General features: G+C 35.5%; 1 protein-coding gene across 1 annotated transcript in view; it reads right to left on the bottom strand.

Moving 5' to 3' along the window:
- The window catches only part of SKAP2 (src kinase associated phosphoprotein 2), a 122565-nt gene that overhangs the window by 88851 nt on the left and 19925 nt on the right, over positions 1-13789 (bottom strand). The window contains exon 4 of the mRNA XM_064506275.1: positions 10372-10476. Within this exon, the coding sequence (XP_064362345.1) occupies positions 10372-10476 (105 nt within the window). The remainder of the gene's footprint in view (positions 1-10371; positions 10477-13789) is intronic.

Genomic DNA, 13789 nt, shown 5'->3' with positions numbered 1-13789 from the left:
TAGCTCCAAAACCACTGAATATAAGAGGATCTCTTAAATCACCAATACAAACCAGTATTCGCTTTTTTTTGGGGGGGGGGGGGGGGGAAGGGGGCAAAATCAGCATCCAGTAGCAGAAGACATCTCACCAACTATCTAACATTTGATAAAAATCAGTGGAAACAGCAAAGGCACCAATACAACTTCTAGTGCCAAGTAGCCAGATGGCACTGCTGGAAAAATTGTATCTACAGACTGGCAGCTTGATCCTATGATTATTGCCCAAGGGAAGAGGAAGAGGAAAACAAGAGGTATTACAGTGTGATGGAGTAAATCAATTATCTCCAACTCACTATGGCATTTTCACATTATTTTTAAACCACATTCTAAATATCGCTGAAATGAATGAGAACACTGGAAGACTGCAGTGATTTGAGACGGAGGGAAAAAAAAGTATGGTATATTTTACCTATATGTGTGTGTATATATATACACACACACACATATAGGTAAAATATACATACACACACACACACACACACACACACACACACATAAAAGCAATATGTATTCAAACACACCTCCTTCTATCAACTGCACGACATGGTCCATAAAATTTCCAAATGAAACTTGTAGTTACATTGACGTTATCAAGCAAAGAAAGTAAGTTTTTATTTTGCAGGTTTTATTTACTGCTTTAAATTCCAAATGTATCTATACAGATTACACAAGAAATCTCTGCACTTGACAATATTACATCAGACTACATTATTTTGTGTATTTTCAAGTTCTAAGTTGCAACTATATTATACAAACAATTACAGAATAAATGTTTTTTTAAACTATTCCAAAAAGCTTTGATGAAAAATATTTGTGGTACTCGCACCAATTATTTTTCTGTTATATTATAATATTAAAGATAGCTTTTGACAAAGCTCTTAAATGGGAGAAGAAAAAAATACTCCATTCTTGATTTTTTTTGTCAGGAAGGCTGTTACAGAAATCAAAAAGACAAACTTTTTCCCTCAGCACCTGCATATGCATACATACTCAGATTACTAAACATAAAATAGACAAAAATATATAAGAATTTGTGTTAAAGCTCTCCTCTTGAAAACATGGCAGGTTAATTTTTCTTTTAATTGGAAGTCAATGATAACACTTCCATTAACTTCTTTCCCAGGCAACTGTAATAATAAGGCCCATTTCCTGTATCTATGCTTGAGAAAGAGTCATTTATCTGTTACCTACCAGAAGAGGCTTAGACCATCCTCACTTCACTTGTTTCTATCACGTTTTCATCTTATCACACAGTCTTACACACCATCCAAACATCATTCTGCCCCCAATCACATTCCCTTTCTACAGTAATCTTTTTCCCTTGCCTCTTAAATTCAAAGTCGTGGTGCACAACTGCAAATATGTGAAGCACATACGTTAACTGCATCTGCGAATATTCACTCTGAATATCTTGGACATCACACATGTTCACATCCTGAAATTTAAAGTTTTACTATCAAGTAACAAGCAAAAACATATTTTATATGAAGATGAGGATATCTGGAAAGTTTTTAACAGGTTGTGAGGTACTTTCCACTACATATGGAAAGTGTGTTCAAGTAGACAGGGTGAATATTCAGGAGAAGATCAAGAAAATCTTGTTTAGACCGGAAGAAGTTCTCCTCCATTAGACAGCATAAGATCACCCATAACTCCTTGACCAAAATGGGCCAAAAACTTTTTCTGACTGCCAGCAGTGCAGCCAACAGGGCTAGGATCCTTATGGGATGCTATATTTCATTATTTCGATATGGGTGAATAGACTCTGATTAAAATCAGCAAAAAGCACCGTAGTAGTAATTTACTGTTTGGAGAAAGGACAACATTCAACAGTTTTAATTTCCTGCTCTCCTATTACATGCAAGTAATCCAAGTGATTTTCTACAAAGAATTACCAACGAAATTATCAAACTGTCCAGTGACAAATGTCCAAGGAAAGTACAGTTCCTACTGCAATTTTATAAGCAGTGAATGATGCCTGCAACACCTGTGAGAAGGGCAATAATGAATTTGCCCATGCAGCAAATACCATGATTTAATTCGCAATTCTTTTTCTTTACACAACACTCTAATAAACCTTTTTATGATGTAGTCTTTGCTTTTCCATTCAAACTTAATCTCAAAATTCACAAATATTAATCCCCTGCAACCTCCCTCTTATTTGACACAAAAAACCCAAACCCATTAAATTAATGCCCAGATTGCAGGATGCCTTACAGAAAACAGGCTCTTTCTGAACTTGCCTAAGCACTACAGATGCACTGTGCATCTCTACAGAAAGTACATGTCAGTTAATATACAAAACCAGGAATGTGGTAAAATCTTCTTCTCTTCATTAAGGTTGATATACACCTCAATATGTACTATGAATTAAAAATGGCCACAAATTGCTAATCACCAATTCAAAGAAAAACCTACACCAAAATCTTTTTTTTTTTTAATTCTTACTTTTATTGCAAGGCTTTCGATTACTTTTTTTTTTTTCTGGTTGGTTCCTATATCCAGGCACTCTAAGGCCTCATCCTTGACAGGGAAAACAGAGTACCAGAGAGAGGACTGGTCTGCATGGTCTACATATTTCTGACTTAGTCAGAAATGGAGAAACCACACCAATTGTTTCTGAAGAGTTTGTTCTCCTCCAAGATGTTTGGGCCAGCTACATGACATGTTGAAGTCAGACCCCTTTTCCTGTCACACTTGGTAGACACCAGGAAGGAAAAGCTGCCTCTTCTCTAGAATGCCAGAGTAGCAATGGTCTGTTGGATGAGGACACCTCTGGCAGGGTGCTAGATTATCACCTACCTCAGGTACTGCTGATGAAGCACGAAGCAGTGGTCTATCGTCTACCTTTAACGCAATCTCTGTCTGGTCCCAGGAGGGTAGGAGTAAGGAGCAGAATGGATGCTGACCTCCCATTAATGATTGGCAGAAAGAAAGTATAGGGAAATCGGGGCATAGAAATTCCCTCAACTGAGAAAAGCCTTAATAAAAGTCCTAAATCCATAATTAACAGCCTTCAAAACACACTAGAAAACCTCATCTCGTATCAGGGAGATGGATGAAAAACATTCCCTCTTCCTTTTTATTTCAGCTATTTGTGGTGTATAAGAGCTGATCTAAAAAAAACATTAGGCCAGGAAGCAATATAAATACAGAGAAAAATCTATTGCACTTCAGCTTTCTGGTTTTACAATCCTGCTGGATATCTTGGATAAAATTATGGTCCAATATTCAAAAGAAATTGGTCAAACAGGTTGTTATTTGTTTTTATTGTGGATACTGTACTGGGTAGTGGTGGAGCATACATGACTGTTTTGTTATTGCTCAGTCACTCAAGCAACATAGATGAAATAAAATGAGCAACAAACCATGTCATTTCTCCCATGAGAGAAAGATAAATGTTAAAAGAACACAGGGGTTTATTGTTTAACAGGAAGTTTTTAAGCATGATAATTAGAAGTTCAAGCAATTTAGTATCATCAATTTGTACACACTGTTAACCTATATGATGTCTTTTTTAACTTTACTATTGACTTAAATAGCGTCAGAATTTCACTTAAAACTTCTGTTTCTTGGTCAGAAATTCATCTCTTCTGTTCTACACAAATGGTTTAAATCAAAATTAATCAGATTACTTTTGCCCATTTCACATGCAAATTTTTGTTTACTTCTTGCTTCTCCAAAATAAGTCCTTGCTGATCTATTCACTGCTATGGATCCTATAAACAAACAAATAAGCAGCTCAGTCACTTGTTTTTTTCCTAAGATTTCCACAGCATTTACATTTGGAAAATTATAGTCTTTTTTCAGTCTTCAAATATACTCATGACAGATGAAAGAAAAAGGAAATACACCATTTTCATGTTCTTAATGGATAAAACAGAGTCGAATGTCAACAGATTGACAAAAAAAGTTTTGGTTATATATTTTCTACTAGCAAGCATGGTGCAGCACTGGGGTAAGCTGCGTGGGGAGACTATGAAGCTGCACCACTAAACATTTTTAGGAAAAGATGAGACATCTGTCAAGAAACATCACGGTTACAGTTAAGGGGATAACTGACTTTACTCTTGAGGTCCCTCCTATCCAAAAAGAAGTCGATCATCTTTACAGCTTTTAACAATTCTAGCAACATCAACATCACCTTCTCCTCTGCTCAACATAAACAAACTTGGGCCTGGAAATTTATGCTTACAGGGTCCCACATGGACCAGTATCTCATTACTACTTTGAAAAGAGACATTAAGAGATGACATTGATTTTTGTCAAGATCTGAATTTGCAAAATGCTCCTCACAGTTTATGCCCCTCTTTAGTATGTTTTATTTTCCATTGCCTTTCATAAACTTGTAAAAGATTCTATTTTGGGTGACATGGTTAAAAATGTTCCTGTCTAGCAAAAATACTGAAGGCTTCAGATACTCAAACTGTCTGTAAGTATCTCAGCCTTATTCCCTAGTGAGCATCCCCTGCTCTGACAGCCTCAGCATACCACATTAGAAATTTCTGACTGAGGTCTCCCTGCTTGAAATTGAGCTGCTAATCAAGATTTTTCAAGGATTCCAAAAGCAGCATTTTTAATCAGTCCTACCACCTTTTCAGCCAGAAATTTCCCAGAAATGCAGAATCAGAATTTCATATATTGCAACACACAGTGTTTCCTCTGGCACAGACCATCTATTCAGACACAGCAAAATAGTCTACTAAATTGTTGACAAAAACATATATCAACACTGTTGTATATAATTACCTACATGTGTCAAGGTAAGAAATTATAATGATACTTTCCAGTTACAATTGTGACAGTAACTAGCATCATCTCAAAACAAAGTCAGTGTAACAAAGTCCAGTCTTCATCCATTTCCCATGAAACTGATGATATTGCCCTCCTGCAAGTTCCTAATAAGAGCATGAAGTAGAAGTCACTTTTTCCTCACCACAGACCAAATGTCTCAGTAAAGCTAAATCTTACTTCCCCTCACTGTGATACTTTTAAATCAAGCTTGAATATTCAAATGGAAATTCAGGTAAGAAAATGCATGGTTTTCTGCCTTCAGAAAGATCCGTGTATGACAAAAACAAAATACAACACCAACACCCCACCCTACTCCTGAAACAAGTGCTTCTTGCTTTTTTGAATGGCTGTCATGCTCTTAGTTTGGAACTACCTCTAGTATTACAAAGCAAATAACTAATCTTCTAGAGTAACACAGGTAAACTTCCAATACTTTCATTCCCAAGACAACCAAACATCCTCTCAAGTGTAAGTGATTATGACATTAAAATAGTGGTAAGCCAATATAAGAAGGGGGGAAAGGAAGGGCAAAAGGAGAGGGAGAGGACTGAAAAATCCTACCTGTATTTTCCATTCTCCAACCTTTGCTAACATAGTTCTACTATTATTTAATTGGCTCCATGATGGAACACTCGCTTATGTTCTCACTTAAATATAGTCCCTCCAAAATAAACTCAGTGGGAATGCAGTTGAATAAGGCGGGAAAATACATGTATTTGCATTGCGCATAGAAAAAAAGCTCTCATGCTGAACGCTACCCTTCCTCTGTGAGAGTGTTCTAAACTTTATCCCTACCAAATGGGGGGGGGGGGGGTGGAGAAAATGAAACTTAATCAGAACTTGTACTTTAGACTTAAACTTTCAAAAGAAGAAGCATGCAAAATTCAGTACCACAATTTTTCATTTGTAGTTCCACCATTCAAAATTGTAAATATGATGTTCATACAAAGGAAACATAAACCATATAAAATAGTTGACTTAAGCCTAGAAAGACTTGCACACAGCTTTTCCAAAGCCGCTGCATAAAAACAAAGTGCCAAAACCTGTTGGCTTGTTCAAAAAAATTCACATGAAAATACAAAAAAAAAAAACTTGTTGTGGAGAACAAACAATTTTACTCATTTCCAAGACTGCATTCTGATGACCAGAAGATAAAGCACAACCCCTTCAGTTATCCTGATTCCTCAAAGCTCTCCAAATGTCATATTTTGCTTGCTTAGACCCTACCTCCCTCCACCTGAACTTTGAGGAATGTTATGGGATGAAATTCTTACTCTATTTAAGAATTTTCTACTAAAAGGCATATTTTATTCATATGCTATAGCCAAATACAATAATTACAAAAAGCATACATGTCCCCAGACACATTTTAGTACTTCCTTCATCCACATGTGTTCAAGGCAACATTTCTAGAGCATCCATCGAAGCGATGATAACCTAAATTGCTTCACCAACATTCACTGTGATCTTTTTAGATCCAGTAATTACCAAATTACGTACTCCTTGCGAAGTTAAACATAGACGTATCTTCAGAAATGGTCAATTCACTTGCAGTGGTTACAAAAAATAAGTCAGAGTACTTACCTTGTAATAGTAATGGCATTTCCTAGCATGGAATCAAGTTTCCATACCACAAAACAAAGGATTTTACTGTTACAAAACTTGAGATTATAAAAGACGACTACATTGTTGATTGTTAGTTTCAATTGTACATGGTTATTTCAGCACAGCACTGAACCTATTTTAATATCATCCTAAGATAGTTGAAAATTAAATGAAAAACAGTGATATTTCCCCAAGAATATAATTTATTTTTCATTTCATTAATGTCTCAATTAAAAGTAAGTTTGCCACAAACTTTATTGAAAGTCTTACTGTTTTGATTTCTAAGTATTTTACCATGCTTTGGTTTCTCTTTAGAACAGAACAAGACATATATTTCCCACCACACACATTTTTCAAAATACAGATGGAAGGGGAGTAAGAATTTACACGACAACATTGTTATACAATGTACTATACAAAAACCTGTCATTTAAGTTGCAAGAAACCTACTCATCAATAAGTGGAAAAAATACCCTGCTCAAAAATCAATTATCTTGAGTCTTTTGTATAGAGAAGTAGTACACCTTTCAGGCAACTGGTATTAATGAGCAGACATGGCTATAGAATCTCCATCTGTTTTTCTGACAAAGCTGTGACTACTCCAGTCTCTCATTGAAATTCCATTAATCTGGTGCACCAAGGACCAGTGCGAAAATCAAAACTCCATCTAACCCTTTATCAGCTCACAATAACCTACGAGTGAACTCTGCCTGTTAGCATACAGCAAGTTATGATTTTGCTATCAATCAGGCTGTTAGCCAATTAAAAAAAAAATCAAGTTAAGAACAGAGTGCCTGGCACTGCTGTTTTGTCTTGTCTGTCTTGTTTTGGGGTTTGTTATTTTATTTGGGGGGTTTGTTGTGTTTTATCCCTCTTCCAATTTCTGTAGGGTGTCTGGACATGTAAGCCTATGCATCATTCTCCTTCCTTGTGATTTAATTGCTGCCAGCAATCAAGTCAAAGCATCACTGAAGTGTGCTTGAATTTCATTAGAAGATATAACTTATGCTACTTTCCTACAGTACCTAATAAACCATAAAGAAACCAAAACACATATGGCTTGAGGGAATAACTGGAAAATTAGGTGGCCATTTGGGAACTGAGTGAACTTTTGAACCAGAGGAACAGAGAAAAAGAAATATTAAAAGGAAAGACAGACTTAGAATGCACACAGAGATGTGGGGGTTTGACCTTTTCAGTACCTAGAAAATTACATTAGCATTATGAAAAATACATATCATGTTTAGAGTTTATAATCCATCAAAGTTTAGATACTTTGTTAGTGCCTACCATAAGGTAAAAGTCAAAAGGACAACATAACAATCAGATTTGACAAAAGGCCTTTAGGTGACCTGTGCTAATTTAGTTATCCCATACTTATTGTTAAATGGATTATCTCTCTTGTAATTAATACACCATTAGACAAAGGTCACACAAAAACTCCAGGATTTTACAATGACTGTAATGTACACATAATACACTAATTCTCTAGCTGTTACCAAGTGGGTGCCTTCACAAATTATATTTTGACAGTAACATTGCAGAGTCAAATAGTGATACTTTCAAAGATCATACAAATCAGTCTAACTCAAGCATATACAGGCAAAAAACATCTATTTTTAATAGAAAAGGTACATATAATGCTTATACAAAAAGAGATGAAAGGACTCAAGTATAAATAAAGAACACTTCTCAATTTGATTACCTACTGTTAGGCCTCTCTATTAATGCTTAACACCTTGATTCTGCAACTGGATATGCACAACGAGGTTCACACCTGCACAGAGCTCTGCTGAACTAAACTGGTATCCGTTTAAGACCAAGAGTCTACCTTACAGATCAAGACACTTGTGTAGGCTTTAAATACTGAACACTAACAGACTGCTAAAATATAAAAATATAGTACGATAGTACTAAGCTTCAAACGCAGCCACGTCCATGAGAAATGATGTACACTGCACTTCCAAGCATCAATCCACCTCTTATAAGATTCTCCCAACATGCATTTTCATACATGGTCTATGTGTCTACACTTGAATGACAGATTATATATGTTAAAATCAAAATGCCCCTAGAATGACACACTAGACAGTCAATGAGCAAAACAGAAACACTCTAACAATAAATTTAAGTATTTACAGACTACTGCCTTTTCTCAACTTTTACTCATTCTAAGTGCCCACTAGATAATTAAACAGGATTTATCAAAAATGTAGAAACAACAATAAGAGGTAATATCATCTTAAATAAAACAGATTTTTATCAACTGTATTTTTACCCACACTGTAACCAATTAGCCAAGACATTGTAGAGAAGCTATTACACCTAATCTCACAATTACAACTTCCAAAATGGGCTAAAAATTAATCATCCGTCTGTACAAACTCATATGATGTTTCACATTCTCTTGTACCAGCATTCTTCAGTCATTCGATACGTAGTTTTATTAGCATTTTCACTTTTTTCTTGATTTACAGTTTTGGAACATATATAATCATATATCCTATTAAGTATTCATACAATTTTGTCACGTACCCTTTATGCAATCAATACCATGCTGTTAAGTTACAATTAGAAATAATTTTAAGAATATGTTTGTAAGCAAAAATAAATAAATGGAAAGTCACATTCATCTGCAGTTTGGAAAATTAGCTTGGGTTTTATAAAAGCCATACTCAATTTGACTGATAATTACATTTCAACCTGACAACAAAAAGGCTTATTTTTATTTTTTTAATAGAAGGTCACATTGCCAAAATGCAAAACAAGCTCCACATGAAAGAAAATGTGTGATTATTATTGTTACACATTTTACAGAGTTCTGGATATATATTTAAAAAAAAGTGTGATTCTGAATCAGTGGTTAGAAGGTTTATCACTTATGCATGTACTTGACTTATCCCTGTTCTGCAATAGACATAATTTTATACCTCATAAAAGCAATTTATGTTTCCAAAGGGAATAATCTGGATAACATAAAATGTGGAGTGCTATGTTGCGGGAAGCATATTTTCATTCAGCAATTGTATTTCGAGATGGAGCTGCACAGTTTGATCATCATATCATGTCAGAAAACATCATTCACTAGTAAGTCTATCTAACTTCCAGTGCCACAAATTAATATACATCGTTAACTTATTTGTATATATTCTTAACTTATCATCATGTATTATCCACAGAAGGTTTTTACATTATGTATACAATAAATGAACCTCAAAAATATGGACACTACGCTAAAGCAAGCTTGTTAACTGTTGAAATATTCAATTGCTCATATCTTCAAAACAATCACATTTAGCATTAAATTTAATGAATACAGAATAAAACAACATGGAAAACAGCTATGGAGCTTAGAGGTTTTTTTAAAAAATGCAAACCTCAAATTTAAAATTTATATAAAGGAAACATTCTACGAAAGACTGTCTTAATGGAAGGAAACATTGTAGGAATAATTAATTTAATATTTTATGAACCTATTCTGCATCGAGTTTACAGAAAAATATCAATCATATAAACTGTTTCATTATTTATAAGATAAATAATACAGCAAGCCATTAAGTAGCACAATAAAATTAAGCAAGAATCTGATAATGTTGAATTAACAAACAATTTGTTACTACAAACATTCACACTGCTTTAGCCACTTATCTATCTTTACAAAGATATGCGTCTACAGAAGATATTTTGCTATGAAAAAACATGAGTTAGAAAAGCATGTATACTTCTGACAGCTTCACTATGCTCTTAGTACCACTAGAGAGAGCTCTTCAGTTCTTTAAAAGGTTCTTGCAAAGGTAACAAAACTGTCCAGCTGTGAGGCTTATCTGTTTATCTGATTTCCAACACTAACATTCTCATCATGAGGATCCTATTACATGAGTCTGTAGCAAACTGGCAAATCTAGTACATTCGAAGATAAACAGTGTCACATACCATCAGAGGGTGCTTCATCCTCTTTATCGTATCGGTCAGATGCTATTGAGACACTGTCAGGAGGTGAAGGAAAAGAGCCCTCAGACTCTTCCTCATCTTCCAGTTCTGCAAAAGGCAAAAACATGTTGCTAGTTAAAGGTCTATCATACACACACAGACAGAATCCAAAAACAGGCATTTTCCGAACAAACGCCAATTCTAACATACTCTTGCCCCATGCACCCTGTACGTTAACACGCTGTGGCAAACGCTGCTGTTCTACAGCTACATCCTCACTGGCCAGGTACTTTTTGTTGGGGTGTTTTTTTCTTTTTTTTTTTTTTTTTTTTTTAATAACACTGTCACATTAGTGAACCTACTCCCAGCACTGCACAGCTGATAGCTTCTCACACAGAGGGGAAAAAAAAAAACACCACAGCAAAGAGGTGGGCAAGGGAAAACACTGTCAGGAAGAGAAATCGGCAGTGTCAAGATCAGAGGTTCGCTCTTTCTAAGTGCAGAAAGGCATTGCAGCAACCTCCTCCAATAAATGACCCAACTACTTTTTACAGCGGTTTGTCGTCCTCTGCCCACTTTCATTTTTTTTCGGCGAACTACTTTGCAAATGCAGTACACATTGTACTCCTACCACGAAACACAAATTGGACTACAACTTCCAACAGCACCCAGTCTGAACATGTGGCTTAATGCAGCATATGGATAAATTTCTTAAACAGTTGAGAGTGCGGCTACAATACATGCAAAATCTACATTATAAGCCAGCCTAAGCAGTATGCTGATCGGAGTGCGTTAAATGCAAAGGTCTGGGAAAGGCAAGGAGAAATCAATATTACTTGAGGCTTTCATTTAATTAAACGAAATTAAAATTCTCCCTCCCAAAACTGGGTATATTTTCTGAGATTTTCATACCATCTAGGTGAAGAAGAGGTGGAAAAATAGCAAATGCAGGAAAAATAAAAAAGAACAAACTACATTCTTCCTTTTTAAAAAAATCAAGTCTTGGGGAAGGAGAAGAAAAACAGTAATTAAAGTTGATAATGTCACTAAAACAAAATCGTAAACCTGATGTGCCAATAGCTCAAGTGAGCCTTAATTTCCTAAAACAGCATATAAAGCTAAACTGCTCAGGCATATTTCTGTATATTTATATGCAGAAAGCTTTCCAGAGACCTCTGGATATATTTCCCTATTCATGTATTCCCTTTTCGAGTACTGTATCATGTAACTAATTTTTCAGAATCCAAAATAAGCCACATGCATAGTGAGGATATTCTTCTCTACACATGTATGAACCACATTCATCAGCAGCACTGTCTATCCATGGTGTAGAGTTTTGCCACTCTGCTTCCTATTCAATAATGTAAATTCATGGAAAACTCAGAGTCTGCACCACAGTTCTTAGCAAAGAGAAGCATATTTTCTCTGTAGATAAGACAACAAAGCCTGATTTCTGCTTTGCTGGAATTCTTTCGCATCCCAAGATTGTTGAATGTCAAATTGGATTTTCCTTTCATTAACATAGTATGTTTTTCTTGGGAAAGCTTCCTTTCAAACTCCAATGCCATATAACAACTGCTCAGAATCTGACGCTGACTCCAATCTATTTTTCATGTGACCATCTTCCAGTAGCACTCCAGCCATCATGTTAATCTGATCAAAATATTTGCATTTCATCACACCTGTCAAACCAATCAGAATTATCCCTCTCCAGAAGGATTCTCCTATTCCCTCCAGAGAAAACCACAGCGCAGAGAGCATATGAACAGAAACCATTATGCCATATTTACAACCTGCATGACCATCTTTCACACTTACATGCCAAAGACCACTTGCCTCTCTCTCTCTTTCTATATATATTTATGTCTTTATTAGAAGATAGACTCTGTACACACAGAGCAGACATGACATTCACAACCTATACGACATCAAGAGTTCTTTCACCTTTTTCCTGTCCCAAACTTTTACTAGTACTAGAATGCATAGCATATGTGTATATATAAACACAAACACCCCTAAATACTAAGGCTGTCAGTCAAAAATGCCCTATCAGCCATTAACAAATGTACCATCATTAACATTCATGAAGTTGCCAGCATAATTTAAAATATTAGGCTGTATTTCTAGAGGAAAACATTTCCATAAACAGCACACTCACCTCCAGCACTCAGAATTCAAGGACTGAATAGTGAGAGTAGATCTAAAAATATCTAAATGTGTAGCATTTGTGGATGACAAATTGGCAAGTACACATGTAGAAAGAACATTTCCATGAATTTTACCTCCGTCTACTACGCACAATCCCTTTCAGAGGACTTTGATTGTGATTTCTTATGCAAGTTTGCATATCTGCACTTTTAGCATGTTCTTCCATTAAGTTACAATATTATCATTTTCTAGTTATGCTAAGGTTCTTAAAGATATCAGCAAGCCCTTGTGCTCTGCTCAAAGCCCCAAAGGGGCTTTTTTAATACATATATACATATTTAGAGCACACCACGTACATACTCTAGGTATACACTATTTGAAACAACAACAAAAACTATGGGCACATTAAATGTACGCTTACAATAAAACAAGTTTGCCATAAGTCTACAATATCCAATTTCAAAAAACCCTTTAAAAACAGTCAGACAAAATATTGTCGAGATATTGTGAAGAAAGTTAGAATTCAAAATTACATGCTTAGTGTTTTGAGCGTTTATCATCTTCAAAGCATTCTCTAGACGTTCAATTCTAAGTAAAGGTTTGAAGACATCAGTGAAAATTTTTAAAACTTATTCACAGAGAAAGACAATCAGAACAAAAATACAGATCCTTGTACAAGAATATGTTTGGATAGCCTCACTTTATGTGTGAGAATCATGGAAAATAGGTCCCAGACACTAAAGACAACTAACCCATGGCCATGCAAGACAAGATTAAACAAAGATTCTTCCTTTCTGCAATTTAAGATTAAATAAGAATATTTGTAAATTCACATTATATGCTGAAATGCAATCCCTAACTCACTCAATTTGTATGTAAGAACTGCAAACATTTTAATAGGACAGCTAACTAGATGTGCTCTGGAGCTTACACAGGCAACAGTTCACAATGTTTTTTCATACTCGCACAAAAAATGACTACAGGATAGTAACGATTTCTTGCCTCCTGATTTTGGCAGGGTTAAAAGACACTCTTAGGAGCGTATGCTTTTAATATATAAGGATGTTGCCCCTGACAGTTTATACAGAGACTCCCTGTTAATTCTGCATGGTCTCTTGCATTCCCGAAGTATTCACTTCCCTCTTTCCATTTAATATTCTCCTCCATCAAGGTACTGCACTGCAGCTTATATTCTACCTACTGAAGAAGACTAGAAAGAATTGGATTTGAAGCTATCAGTGTTACTCCTTCAACAGTCAGAGGAGTCAGTGTT

Source organism: Dromaius novaehollandiae, chromosome 2 (assembly GCF_036370855.1).
Source record: "Dromaius novaehollandiae isolate bDroNov1 chromosome 2, bDroNov1.hap1, whole genome shotgun sequence".
Taxonomy (NCBI): domain Eukaryota; kingdom Metazoa; phylum Chordata; class Aves; order Casuariiformes; family Dromaiidae; genus Dromaius; species Dromaius novaehollandiae.
Note: the sequence above shows the minus strand (reverse complement) of the source record. Positions and strands in the feature narration are given on the sequence as shown.